Below are 14,310 nucleotides of genomic sequence, written 5' to 3'. Positions count from 1 at the left end.
AAATCTGTTCATCATAAAGTTGGAAAATCAACATTTTCCATTATTTATTGGCACCACATTTGCGGAACCAGTTGCCTTCAGGCTCCCTCTCTAGCAGAATTAAGGTTTGCTGTGGGAAGGGATGAAGCAGAACCTTGCAAGAGTGATTTTTTAGTAACTGAAATGAAACGTACCTTCGAGGCAAATCAGACCCAGGACACGGTTAATAACCATTGCTTCTTTCTATTGTATTTTAATTTTATAGTCCCCAACTGTTTTTTGACCTCCTTAAAACAGGGATTCACAAGCCGGTCAATTTAAATCTTTTTATTAAAGCAGTTATGGTCACTGCCCCACTGTGTCTAAAATTTTAAAAATATATATTCTTAAGGTTTGAATATTTGGGGATGAGGTTTCTGTTTTTACCTCTTGAGCCTTTTCCAGAAAAACCACTTGCACGTTATTAAGCATTTCCAGACTTCTGAGTTAAGAGAATCCAGCCTTCTTTTCTCTAAATTCGTTGGAGGAGACATACAATAGAATCCTAAAAGCTACAACTCACATTTTAAAGCCCTGCTGAACACAGACTGTCACCCTGGATTCTGGAAGAGATGCAGGACTAAACTGGAATGGCCCCACAGAATCCAGAATGCACCTGTCAGCCAGCCAGCAGACACGCATTCTAAGGCGATTCTGCAACGCCAAGGACATGCAAAGTGCACGAACTTCTCGACCATCTCCATGGTTGGGTGTTTCAGGCTGAGAAGTCTCTTCAAACAAGGACAGTTCTGATGTGAAAGGTGCCTTTTGGGGACTAAGGTTCAATTTTCTACTCAACTGATCCTCGGTTCTCTCGATAACTTGATATTCAACACATTTCCTTGAAGTCAACAGGAACGTTTTAGTAAACTGTATTCTTAAGAATTCCCTGGAAACCAGCCTGACCAAACCTGTATAGAGATGAGTTTTCACGCCTTTTAAACACCATGCGAAGTCGACTAAGAACGGCCAGAATGAGTAAACTGAGCAAGACCTTGGTGAGTGCTGAGACAGACAGGAAAACGATGGTACCATGATTAAGTAAGTTTTTATTGTCACATTTAACTGCTTTGTCAGATATACATTGTAGGTTTTGGTGTGGCATAAAAATAAAAATATTTTCCTGAATGTCAAAATCTGAACAGAGGAGGTGGCGATGGCACTTGGAAAAAAAAAAAAAAAAAAAGGAAATTCACACTGGTGCTGAAGCCGCTAGAAGGGAGCTGATAAACATGGGAACGTATGTGCAGATACGGGGGCTGCAACATTTCCAACTGCATGGCAGAGTGTCTAAGGCCAACAAGACTGGAGGGTAAGGTAGAGACCCCACAGAGCAGACAGCTGAAGGACGGCAGCTTGAGCGCTTCACTTCCAGTCACACGAGAGTAAACGACCTTCCTACAAAATCCAACCACTTTCTTCAGAACCTGGATCTTAAGCCTCTTCAACAACTTCCTCATTCTTACAGGTCTGAACTAGTCCAAAGGAAAGGCAGTTATCATCCAAAGCATTAGCTTCGTGGGCTGACCTCTCATCAGTGAGGGAGGGTGGGTGCTCCGGCCACTTCCAGACCAGAAGCCTGTCATGCTCAGATCGTCTTTAGTGGTTTCAGGTATTCTGGGCAAGACCAGAAAACAAGCAGGAATTGAATAAACACGTAAGTGCAGCCCAACACAAAGTCTCTATACATTCGCAGCTATCTTCCAAATGGCCACTTCTTAAAGAAAGGGATGGTTATTCAGACTGGAAATGAACCTTTATTCCCAAGATTCCCAAACAGTTTAGGAAGTGTCTTTCCTCCACACAGAAAACTAACACTAGGATTTGTCAGAAGATCTAAGCGAGTTATATTCCTTATGTGTGAACTTCGCTAAATCCATTGGGTCTGGAATCTGTTCCTCCTAAAACTCGGCCCTGGAACATAACTCCTTTCTGTTGTCCGCTGCTGTGTGTCCTTCATTTAAGACTCCACGACACAGACCATAAATGTGGCTAGTGCAACAGAGCAGTCACTGTAATTCCTCGCAAGAAAAATAAGTCATTTATTTCATGACAGACTTATTTGGATGATCACTTACTGGTAATTAGTATTTCTACATTTTTTTTTTTTTTAAAGGCAACCATTTTAAGTGACAATACATATCAGGCTAGTAGAAAAAAGTTGAAACAAAGCCCTCTCTTTTGATCTCACAAAGTCATGCAGACAAAAGAAGGTACATCTGATTTGTTCCAAACAGGCTTCTTGGAATTATCAAAATTTCTTTTCTGGCAAAGATGAATTTGGCTCATCATAGAAAGAAGGTTCTTTGAAGGCTGCTGCTAAACTAGTTTCCCTTTGAAAAAAAGTAAATTTCAAGGCATGATAGTGCAAGAGGTAAGTTTTTGATTTATAGAACATTTATAGACTAATTGTGCTTAGTCTCTAAATTCCAATTTATTTTAAAGAACAGAAGCTAGTTGATAAGTTTATCTTTGCCTAAATTGACCAGTACATCCATGAATCGCACCAGAATGAGGACAATTTGATTATCTTAATGATTCTGTCGTGAAACCTGCACGCTGCATCTGCAGGTGAGGCCCGCAGATGTGAGGCTCCTATAGGTTCTGGGCCCAGGGAATCCTGTCTTGGGGAGACCAGGGGCCTGAGAGAGCAGCTGTCCCCCAGAGTAAGTCTGCAAGAAAACTCTCTCAACAAGCGATGGAGGAAAACAGCGCTAGGTGGAGAGTTCCTTTTGTTTAGTTAAATCTGGGAGGTCTGAGTGTTCCTGGAGCCCCCGTCGGGATGTGTCACGGGCCGAGAATCCCTCGAATGTGAGTATTCGCTAGTAGAGGGCTCTGTGGGGTCAAGCAAATTCTCATAATCACTGTCGTCTGACTCCTCGGCACTGTCTCCAGCTGCTCCTCGGGGCGGAGGAGGGTCCGCCCCACCGCTTCCAGGGTATTTCAGTCCCGCACTGGTGGAGGCATAACTGGAGGAGCCCACGGCTTGAGGTCGAGGCATAAAGACACTAGTTTCCATGCGAGCGTGGCTCAAAGTACTTTCTTGATTATTTGGGTGAAGATCAGAATAAGGGGGAGGAGGATCAGAGGCTTCTGCGTCTCCAAGTGCACTTCGACCTTCAGCTGCAAACCCAGGATAGGGCAGCCGAGGGCTGAACGCTGGGTCCAGACTTTCAGATGGCATCTGCCTGCTCAGCATTGCCTGCTGCAGTCCTGGGTGAAAACAGGAAGAAAATCGTAACACTCGGTATCTTCACAGCTTTGCATTTCAATACACTAAATGGTCAACCTGACTGTTCTGGGAAACTGCAACGAAGCGGCAAAATTTAGTATTACTATTAATTGTTTTACATTTGCACAGTACTTTATAACTGACAAAATGTCTCTCTATACAGCAATTCCTTTAAGCCTCAAAACCGCCCTGGCAAGTCTCATTGTCATCATTTACCCCCGCTGTTTCCGTTATATGGGCAAAGCAGCAGAGCGCAGAAAGGCTGAGTGAACTTCTCTAAGAGAACTGCTGGAAGCGGGGCCCTGATACGCAACCAAAGCCGGTGCTGCTTCCCTCACCTGTTGCTTCCCGTGCTCAAAGACTGTGGGGACAGAAGGATAAAATAAGCAGTCCTCACCACCTGGCAGTCATTTGAATGTGACTTTTTTCCTTGGCAGGCTTCACATCAAAAAACATACTTCTTGACAACTACTTTTCAAATGCTCTTAAACATCTCCTTCTTCTTCCTTTTTTTTTTTTTTTTTTTTTTGTCTTTTTAGGGCCATATTTGTGGTATATGGAAGCTCCTGGGCTAGAGGTCAAATCGGAGCTGCAGCTGCTAGCCTACAGCACAGCCAAGGCAACGCTGGATTCTAAACCCACTGAGCAAGGCCAGGGATCAAACCCACATCCTCATAGATAGTAGTGGGGTTCACTACCACTGAGCCACAACAGGAACTCCAATATCTCTTCCTTCTTAAAAGTTCAAGAGTTCCTAGAGTTCCCGTCGTGGCACAGTGGTTAACGAATCCGACTAGGAACCATGAGGTTGCGGGTTTGGTCCCTGCCCTTGCTCAGTGGGTTAACGATCCGGCGCTGCCGTAAGCTGTGGTGTGGGTCGCAGATGAGGCTTGGATCCCGAGTTGCTGTGGCCCTGGTGTAGGCCAGTGGCTATAGCCCCGATTAGACCCCTAGCCTGTGAACCTCCACATGCCGCGAGAGTGGCTCAAGAAAAGACAAAAAGACAAAAAAAAAAAAAAAAAGGTCAAGAGTTCCTGTTGTGGCTCAGCAGTAACAAATCCAAATAACATCTGTGAGGATGCGGGTTCAATCCCTGGCACTGCTCAGTAGGTTAAGGATCCAGCGTTGCTATAAGCTGTGTTGTAGGTTGCAAATGTGGCTTGGATCTGGCGTTGCTGTGGCTGTGGTATAGACTGGCAGCTGCAGCTCTGATTGGACCCCTAGCCTGGGAACTTCCATACGCTGCGGTTGAAACCCTGGAAAGCAAAAAAAGGTTGGTACGTGGCTAGTTTTCCAGGAACTAGGCCATAATTTTACTGCATTTTTATTGTGGTCAAACTGAAACACCTCCACATCTATGAGTTTGTAGCCTTAAACTGCTTTTAAGTACATTTAAAAAATATTATTAAAATGATACATACTTATAAAAATTTAGAAAAGAACAATAACAACAACAAATAGCCTACGATTCTATTATCCAGATAACACTGTTAAAATTTTGGTGAAAAGAGTACAGATTTGGGGTTAAAAGACATAAACTTTAGTTGTGAGGCCCCCAACTTTTCTGAATTCCAGTTTTATTATCGAGCCTGTGTGTGTTTGTGTGTACATGTTTTTTCTGTATCCTCAGTGCATGGATGTTTCCAGACTAGGGGTGGAACTGGAGCTACAGCTACACTACAACCACAGGCACGCTGGATCCCCAATCCCCTGAGCGAGGCCAGGGATCGAATCAGCATCCTCACAGATAACTAGCTGGATTTGTTTCCGCTATGCCATGACAGGAACTCCTGCATATGTGTATTTTAAACAGAGCCAAGACCATATGTTTATATCATTTTATATCCTAGTGTTTTCATATAAGATTACATACTACCAACTAGAATGGAAAAAATTAAAATCATTTTAAAAAAAGATTATATACTATCTTGTGTCATTAAAAATTCACTTCAATACAGATGGCCAACAAGCACATGAAAAAATGCCCAACATCACTGATTATTAGAGCAATGCAAATCAAAACTATGAGATACCACCTCACACCAGTCAGAATGGCCAACATTAATAAGTCCACAAATAACAAATACTGGAAGGGGTGTGGAGAAAAGGGAACCCTCCTGCACTGTTGGTGGGAATGTAAGCTGGTACAGCCACTGTGGAAAACAGTATGGAGGTACCTTAGAAAACTACACATAGAACTACCATATGACCCAGCAACCCCACTCTTGGACATATATCCAGACAAAACTTTCCTTGAAAAACACACATGCACCTGTATGTTCACTGCAGCACTATTCACAATAGCCAAGACATGGAAACAACCTAAATGTCCATCGACATTTGAATGGATTAAGAAGATGTAGTATATTTACACAGTGGAATACTACTCAGTCATAAAAAAGAACAAAATAATGCCATTTGCAGCAACATGGATGGAACTAGACTCTCATACTAAGTGAAGTAAGTCAGAAAGAGAAAGACAAATACCATATGACATCACATATCTGGAATCTAATATACAGCACAAATGAACCTTTCCACAGAAAAGAAAATCATGGACTTGGAGAATAGACTCATGGTTGCCAAGAGGGAGGGGGAGAGAGTGGGATGGATAGGTAACTTGGGGTTAATAGATGCAGACTCTTGCCTTTGGAATGGATAAGCAATGAGATCCTGCTGTGTAGCACTGGGAACTACATCTATAGTCACTTGTGATGGAGCCTGATAATATGAGAAAAAAGGATGTATATATGTATGTGTGACTGGGTCACCTTGCTGTACAGTAGCAAATTGACAGAACACCGTAAACCAGCTCTAATGGGAAAAAATTAAAATCATTAAAATAAAAAAAAATTCACTTCAATGGCCATACAATATTCCATTATATAGAAATACCAAAATGTATTCAACTATTCTACTGTTGTTTATTCAACTACTCTAACAGGTTGTTTCCAAGATTTTAGAATTACAAAGTTGTAATTAACATTCCTATGCTGCCATTTCTGATTATTTTTAGAAAAACGTAACAGTAGAAATGGATCGGGCATCATTTACCTGGAAATATAAATTACATTTTAATTGGTTTGCAAATATTATTAAATTTGAAAAGTTATCCTCTTCTCTCGTTTACACTTGATGTTATTTGCCGTGTATTTTATAGATTTTACTTATGAATGTTAAATCTGGTGGCATTATAGCAAATATGTCTGTTACCACGCTGGAACTAAATACAATAGATCCTGGGCCTAATTCTCATTCAATCAGCTGGTTCTTTAGCTTAATGGTATCCAGGAATCCACGGCCACCAAGAGAGAGGCATTTAAAGCCTTCGTTGGGACCCTGCCTAGGCATCAAACAGGAAGTTAAGAGAACCTCAGGTAGCTCTTTTATGAGGCTCTAAAGCACACAGGACACAGTCCCCACATGTGTGGCAGGCCAGAAACATCACACCCACTGTAAACAGACCGCATCGCTTCTCGGGGTTTACTCCAACTCGCTTCAGCCTTTCTACCTTTGGTCTTCTTTTGCTTCCAGTTGGGGGATGTGAGCAGGAGGCCATGAAAAACAGCACTTCTCTTTTGGAAAAGCCTGAAGACACGTCGGTGCCCTCCCCCACGGCCTAACCTGGGGCTTGCTGAGTACAGATGAAGTCACCTAGTTTACAGTTTCGTTTGATCATCCCTCTGATACTGAATGGTAAGATTAATAGGAAACTCACTTCTTTCTTGTTCTTTTTCATTCTTCCTCTGAATGATTTGTCTTCTTAATTTGTTCACTTCTGCCTGACAAGATTCAACAACTCGCTCACTCTTTTCTACGTCTGCACACACTGCCTGAGGGGAAAATGACAGCAAAGAACAATTAGTTTCAAATACAAGCACAAGGCATTTCATAAAGACAGCATTGATTATAACCCATGGAAGAGTTAAAAAGCAGACACCTGGCGTTCCCATTGTGGCTCAGTGGTAATGAACCCGACTAGTATCTGTGAGGACGTGGGTTCCCAGGTTGCAGACGCGGCTCGGATCCCGTGTTGCTGTGGCTCTGGCGTAGGCCGGTGGCTACAGCTCCGATTCCACCCCTAGCCCGGGAACCTCCATATGCCGAGGGAGCGGCCCAAGAAATAGCAACAACAACAACAAAAAGACAAAAGACAAAAAAAAAAAAAAAAAAAAAAAAAGAAGCAGACAACATGCAGATTTATTTCACAGAAACTATAATTAGAGAAAGCTGATAAAGTTGTTTCAAAGTCAAGATTTAAGAAAAGGTAACCATTTGAGACCATTACCAGTGCGATTTCACCACGCCTACCAGGGCAGTGGACGTGATGCTGGTGTTTGCAGGACAGGCCTTACCCAACAGGCAGTGAAACGTTAACAGTCACTTTGAAGCCTGTTAGACAGTGCTGTTAGTCTGAAAAGAGCACGGTCAGGAATTCAGGACCAAAAACTGTTTTTCACTGCACGTTCCTTCCATAGCAGAAATACCAGAAAGGGCAGGGAAGTAGGCCGGTCACCCGTGAGCGAGGCCGTCTCAGAGTTCCTGGCGCTGCTGCATGTGCCAGGACCCTAATCTGGAGCGCAAACCCTGGACGCTGCCCTTCGCATGCTTTCTTCTTTGCCCGGGGCTCAACTCAGTTTGCTTTCCTTTTTCAGTGGCTGCCTTCATTCCTCTCTCTATCCCTTAGGGCTTTCCTCCTCAAAGCCAGGCTTTCTCCAGGCCTGGGAGGGCTTCTTCAGCCCCACCACGTTCCTTCCTGTTCTCAAAGGCTCTTTTGTTCTCAGGGTTTTAGAGCAAATTACTCCTAAGAACACTCTGGGATGATGAAAAGAACGTGGGAAAGCACTGCCAGATCCTAGCTCAGGATCTGGCCTGTAGGAGACGTTTCCATAAATACTTGTGGCATGAGTGACCAGGAATGAAGAGGCTCGCCTGCATCCTCCCACGTGAGCGGGAAGCAGAGCTGTCCCGAGTTCCGGTGCTCCCGGTGCTGTCTCTCCTTAAAGTGACGGGACAGCTGCGTCCTTAGCAATCCTGCTTTAAACGTGGAGTGCATTTCCCTGGGAAAACGCTAACGCTGTCGTTAGAGAGGTCACAAGTACTTAAAACAGTGGTCTTAACGCTGCACTGCAGAGCCCCTACCTCAGGCACACGATGAGTGAGACAGGCCTTCGGAGGCGGGCCTGAGTAACTACTCCACACGCCTGGTCTCACCTGGGGAAAGTATGAACTGCCTTTGGGGCCACAATTCGCATGTCAGTTGGGAGATGACGGCGATGATGACAATGTTGCTTTTTAGGACCGCGCGTGTAGCACATGGAAGCTCCCAGGCTAAGGGTCCAATTGGAGCTGCAGCTGCCGCCTACACCACAGCCAGAGCAACTTGGGATCCGAGCCTCATCTTGTAACCTACATCACAGCTTCACAGCAATACCCGATCCTTAACCCACTGAATGAAGCCAGGGATCCAACTGTGTCCTCAGGGATACTAGTGGGTTCGTTACTACTGAGCCACAATGGGAACTCCCAGTTGTGAGATTACTAAAAATTAATGTAGAATTTTTTTTTTTTTGCTTTTTAGGGCCACACCCATAGCACATGGAGGTTCCCAGGCTAGGGGTTGAATGGGGAGCTATCACAGCCACAGCCACAGCAACACGGGATCCGAGCCTTGTTTGCAACCTACACCACAGATGACGGAAACACTGGATCCTTAACCCACTGAGGGAGGCCGGGGATCGAACTTGCAACCTCATGGTTACTAGCCGGATTCATTTCCACTGAGCCACAACAGTAACTCCAAATGTAGAATTTGGAGTTCCCACTGTATCACAGTGGGTTAAGGATCTGGCACTGCCACAGCTGTGGCATAGGTTGCAGCCGTGGCTCAGATTCCACCCCTGGCCCGGGAACTTCCGCATGCCATGGGTGCAGCCAAAAAAAAAAAAAAACAAAAACAAAAAAAACAAAAGCCAACCACAGTTAAAGTAGAATTAAAAGCATTTGGGCAACAGAAATGAGATGAAAACCAGTAAATAAATCGGTTACCTGCACCTTCTCCTGAAGTGCATTATAAACCTGATAAATCGCCCTGATGTCTTTCATTACTCCATCCTTGTCAAAAAAGTCAGTACTAGAAGACAGAGAAAGATACACACAGTGATGAGAGCCTCCGTGAAAGGGAAGACACCTTTCCATCGTTTCTACCTCAATCTACCACTGAAACGCTGCAACTCCAAGGTGACAACGTTCCGTCTATAACATGCCCAGAGCCCTAGAGTTACAGACGGGAAGAAAAGAGGGCCTGTGTTACCAAAATAACTGAAAAGTAATTAAAAGTTTAATTTTTCCTAGTTCACTCTATACATTTTTAGCGACCACAGTTAGCTTTTAGAACTTTGGAAATACACATAGGCTATCCAAACTTTTGGAGTTCCCATCACGGCTCAGTGGTTAACAAAATCCAACTAGGAACCAAGAGGCTGCGGGTTCAATCCCTGGCCTCGCTCAGTGGGTTAAGGATCTGGCGTTGCCGTGAGCTGTGGTGTAGGTCACAGACATGGCTTGGATCCTGCGATGCTCTGGCTCTGGCATAGGCTGGCGGCTACAGCTCCAATTAGACCCATAGCCTAGGAACCTCCATGTATCATGGGAGTGGCCCTAGAAAAGGCAAAAAAAAAGACAAACTTCTGTATCAATTGTGAAAAAATCTGTGGTAAAAGTAAACAATCTTTAGATGAGAGTAAGATTTTGGTACACAGTGGCAGTGGTCTAGAGAATTATCTTATACTGCATTTTTTTTTTTGTCTTTTGTCTTAGGGCCTCGCCACAGCGTGTGGAGGTTCCCAGGCTAGGGGTTGAATTAGAGCTACAGCTGCCAGCCTACACCACAGCCACAGCCACGCCACATCCAAGCCGCGCCTTCAACCTACACCACAGCTCATGGCAACGCCGGATCCTTAACTCACTGAGTGAGGACAGGGATTGAACCTGAGTCCTCGAGGATGTTAGTCGGGCTCATTAACCACTGCGCCACGACGGGAACTCCCTTACCGCATTTTTCAGTGTTATTCATAGCAAACGAGTTCACACTTCTCCATAAAACTTTTAAAAACTGTTAACAAAAGAAAGGAAGATACATTCATTTTACCTTTCAACTTACCCATGTTCTTTAATAACTTTGGCATAACTCTGAGAAGTATTTGGCACTGAAGACACTTTATACTCTTGCTGGCTAGTATTGCCTAGATTGGGAATAGCAAGGGATATCCTTTGATTATACCTGTGGGAGGACGGAGAGAGGTCACGTTGAAAGCGCTGCTCTACTCGAAGCATACATCTGGGCGACAGAGGCCCGAGTCTCTGCGCTGGGGACTGACAGGAGGTCTCACAGAGCCCTTCCGTCCACAGACGACCCAGGGACCCGGGAACTGGAAGCTTCCCCCTTCTCTTAAAGGAGAAAGGCTACTGTAAACTCCTTGAGGGCAGGATCATGTCTGATGCACCTTTCGCACTTCCACAGCAACCGACAGTGCTGAGGAGGTCTGAAGTGCTCAAGAACCTACGATTAAGGAATGAACTCTTGCAGGTGGCTATTTAACAGTGATTGTTTCCACTGATGTCGATTTAATTTCTCCTACTACCTGTGAAGTTCTGGAGGGACACCATGATCACATGATTTTTTTTTTTTTTTTTTTAATAAGTTCACAATGCAAAACCCTCCTTAACCAGTAGGTGGATCAATTTTGCAGTTCTGTCTTTGAAGTCCATGTTTGAAAATTACAATCAGCTGCCAGTGCAAGAAACTGTACTTGTATAGAATGGATTATGGCGAAGCGATGATGATTTCCAGGTGCTTATTCCTATAAGAACTGATGCATAATTACCATCCTGCTAATACTTCTTGATACAAAAACAAGTTTAATTTATATAACTAACTGACAGGAAAATACCTTCTCTAAAAACAAAGACAACTAGCTAAATGAGAATTATAAACACTTTTTTTTGCAGATGCTATACAATGCACATTTCCAAAGTCCTAAATCTCAATTATCTGGATCAACATCTTTCCTAGTTATGGGGGCTGGTGGGAATGCTTTTTTTTTTTTTTGTACCTTCGATTTGGTCTAAAGAGAACATATTCTAAAGCATGAGTGGAATTGTTGGCGGTGGAGATGAAGCTGAAGAGAAGGAAGACGAGGTCGGGCACCCCCAGGATGCGGGTGAGCTGCTTGTGGATGACCTGCTCCCTGTATGACATCTGCTGCTGTGTGTTCCGCCGGAATCTGTACCACCCTATAACCTTCTGCAACCAAAACAGAAGGAAAAAAGTATTAACAGTGGCATGAAATCTTGCAGATTTAATGTGGAATGTATCCACACAAACACTTGTATCACAAATGTTCATAGCCAGGGTTATGTGCAAGAGTTCAAAACTGAAAACAAGCCAAATGTCCATCAACAGATGAGCAGACAGGAGTTCCCGTCCTGGCACAGCGGAAATGAATCCAACTAGTAACCATGAGGTTGCAGGTTCAATCCCTGGCCTTGCTCAGTGGGTTAAGGATGCGGCGTTGCTGTGAGCTGGGGTGTACATCTCAGACACAGCTTGGATCCCTTGTTGCTGTGGCTGTGGCGTAGGCTGGCAGCTACAGCTCCTATTCAACCCCTAGCCTGGGAACCTCCAAATGCGGCAAGTGCAGCCCTAAAAAGACAAAAGGCAAAAAAAATAAAATAAGTTCTTAAGCTTTTTCTTATGCATACTAAAGTTCGAAAATCTCTGTTATACTAACAATTTAATTATTTATAAGAAGACTCATGATCTTGGAGTCTCCCTTGTGGCTCAGCAGTAACAAACCCAACTAGTATCCATGAGGTGGGTTTGATCCTTGGCCTTGCTGAGTGGCTTAAGGATCTGGGGTTGCCGTGAGCTGTGATGCAGTCTCAGCTCAGATCTGGCATGGCTGTGGCTGTGGCTATGGCCAGCTACAGTTCCTATCTGACCCCAAGCCTGGGAATTTGCATATGTCATGAGTGCAACCCTAAAATAACAAAGAAGAAGAAGACAACGACTAATCTTCATACCGCTTCTTTCTTGCTCCCAAGTAGCTATGTTACAAATATTTTCACTAATTGTCACAACACCCTGGGAGGTGAGTGGCATTTTCTCCACTGAGTTCACGTCACATACCAGGAACTACAGCAAGCAAAGAAATAGTTCCTGCCTATAAGGAGTACTATAGTAAAGAAAGCATAATTTCCAATGATATTAAAGCAACTGCTTCTGATATTCTTTAAATATAAAGAAAACTGAAACATATCTGACACTGTAAGTCTTATAAAAGAGGTGTTTTGTCCAAGGTCACAGGCTAATGAGTGACAGCCAAGATCTGGAACCTGCCTGCCTTTTCCCATGGCACTATACTCACTTTAAAATGCCACATTATTCACACAGCGGTGGTCATAAAAGAGTGAAAAGTAGTTTTTCCTTAAAAAAAAAAAAAAGATAAGAAAAATTATCACCTAGCTAGAGCTGCTAAGAACACTGCGCTTTTCACTGAGTCTGCGCACTCTGTGTTTGGCCCTGGCCCGAACAGCTCAGCACGTCTGCTGGTTAACGGAGTCTGGCAAGTGGCTACTGGATGGGTACTACTGCTTTTCACTTGTGCTGATTCTAATTGTTTTATTCCGCTTGCATTCTCTGAGAAGCAAGGAGGCTTATACATTTATTCTGGATATCAACTGAGAGTAATCAACTTACTCCTTCGATATTTGCTAACAAGACAACCCCCTTCATTCTGGTCGATGAAGGATGAGATGCCAAAATGGTTCCCGCTGGTGACATCTGCGATTCTACCGTTTAGAGCAAACGAGCTGGTTGCAAGGCGACGAGGTCACCAGTGTGGAGCAGCACGCTTCTGATATCAACGATGGAAAACTACGAGGCTCCTTCCTGAAAACCTCATCTCTGCTGAAACTTCAGACAGTATTTCACAAAGATTCTCCTGTCTACTCTGTGCTAGACATTCACTTACACTTTCTGGAGCCAAAGCAATTTATCCCACCACCGGGCACACTGTCGTCTTTAGGTTGGGTTCTTCCCGGCCTTAAGATGATACGAAGACAGCAGTTAGGGCTGTCGTGATCTACTTTGGAGCAGATGCTTTCAAGAAGGCAGAAACCCTCTCACTTGCTTTGGCCTGGGCCCAAAACCTGAGGCTGGGGGACACTTTGCGAACACAAGATGGATTCTGCCAGGGTGGTAACTGAGTACCCAAAAATTGCCCTACTAGAGGATTTTCATATCAAAAACATTAGCTTAATTTTAAAAAAGCTGTTTTATCAATATTCTGGAGTTTCTATACTTGAGAGCCACTTTTTCTCTTTTTCCTTTTTTTTTTTTGGTTTTTAGGGCGGCACCCACGGCATATGGAAGTTTCCAGGCCAGGGGTCGAACAGGAGCTGTAGACACTGGCCTAGACCACAGCCACACAGGATCCAAGCCAAGTCTGCGACCTACATCACAGCTCATAGCTATGCCAGATCCCAGACCCACTGAGCGGATCGAACCCTCATCCTCATGGATACAGTAGGATTTGTTTCCACTGCGCAACAACGGGAATTCCAAGAATCAGATATTTTTTTAAGTAAACATACTTCTAAGAATGCATTTTATATTTTAATTGTGACAAAAATCTTTATTGACTTGTGTTTCCTAATAGATAATTCTATGACTCAGGGAACTTTATGTAGTTACTAAACTTCACCAAGTCTTAGGATATTTCAATTAAATATTAGATTTGAAGCTGGCCTAGCAAAGCGTTAATTTTTTAAATTTTATTATTTTTTAAAATAATTTTTAGTACCTTTATTTTTAAAATTTTTACTTTATTATTTTTGGCTTTTTAGGGCTGCACCCTCAGCACATGGAGGTTCCCAGGCTTGGGGTCAAATTGGAGCTGTAGCCGCTGGCCTACACCACAGCCACAGCAATGCATGATCTGAACTGAGTCTGCGACCTACACCACAGTTCGCGGCAACGCCAGATCCTTAGTCCACTG

The 14,310-nt window shown here is 43.8% G+C and overlaps 1 protein-coding gene across 7 annotated transcripts in view; it reads right to left on the bottom strand.

Moving 5' to 3' along the window:
• Positions 1-1,047: 1,047 nt before the first annotated feature.
• The window catches only part of ABRAXAS2 (abraxas 2, BRISC complex subunit), a 34,211-nt gene continuing 20,948 nt past the window's right edge, over positions 1,048-14,310 (bottom strand). For all 7 annotated transcript variants that reach the window (XM_001929015.6, XM_084995826.1, XM_084995827.1 and 4 more), the window contains 5 exons: positions 11,365-11,555; positions 10,413-10,532; positions 9,299-9,383; positions 6,969-7,083; positions 1,048-3,231 (listed from right to left, as the gene is read on the bottom strand). In XM_001929015.6, the coding sequence (XP_001929050.3) occupies positions 2,759-3,231; positions 6,969-7,083; positions 9,299-9,383; positions 10,413-10,532; positions 11,365-11,555 (984 nt within the window). In that variant the 3' untranslated portion in view covers positions 1,048-2,758. The remainder of the gene's footprint in view (positions 3,232-6,968; positions 7,084-9,298; positions 9,384-10,412; positions 10,533-11,364; positions 11,556-14,310) is intronic.

Source organism: Sus scrofa, chromosome 14, assembly GCF_054392235.1.
Source record: "Sus scrofa isolate SSC_HxYL_T2T_F1_AM1 chromosome 14, Sscrofa_HxYL_maternal_Yorkshire_Landrace_v2.0, whole genome shotgun sequence".
NCBI classification, from domain to species: domain Eukaryota; kingdom Metazoa; phylum Chordata; class Mammalia; order Artiodactyla; family Suidae; genus Sus; species Sus scrofa.
The sequence above is the reverse complement of the archived record's forward strand: the minus strand, read 5'-3'. Positions and strand labels throughout refer to the sequence as shown.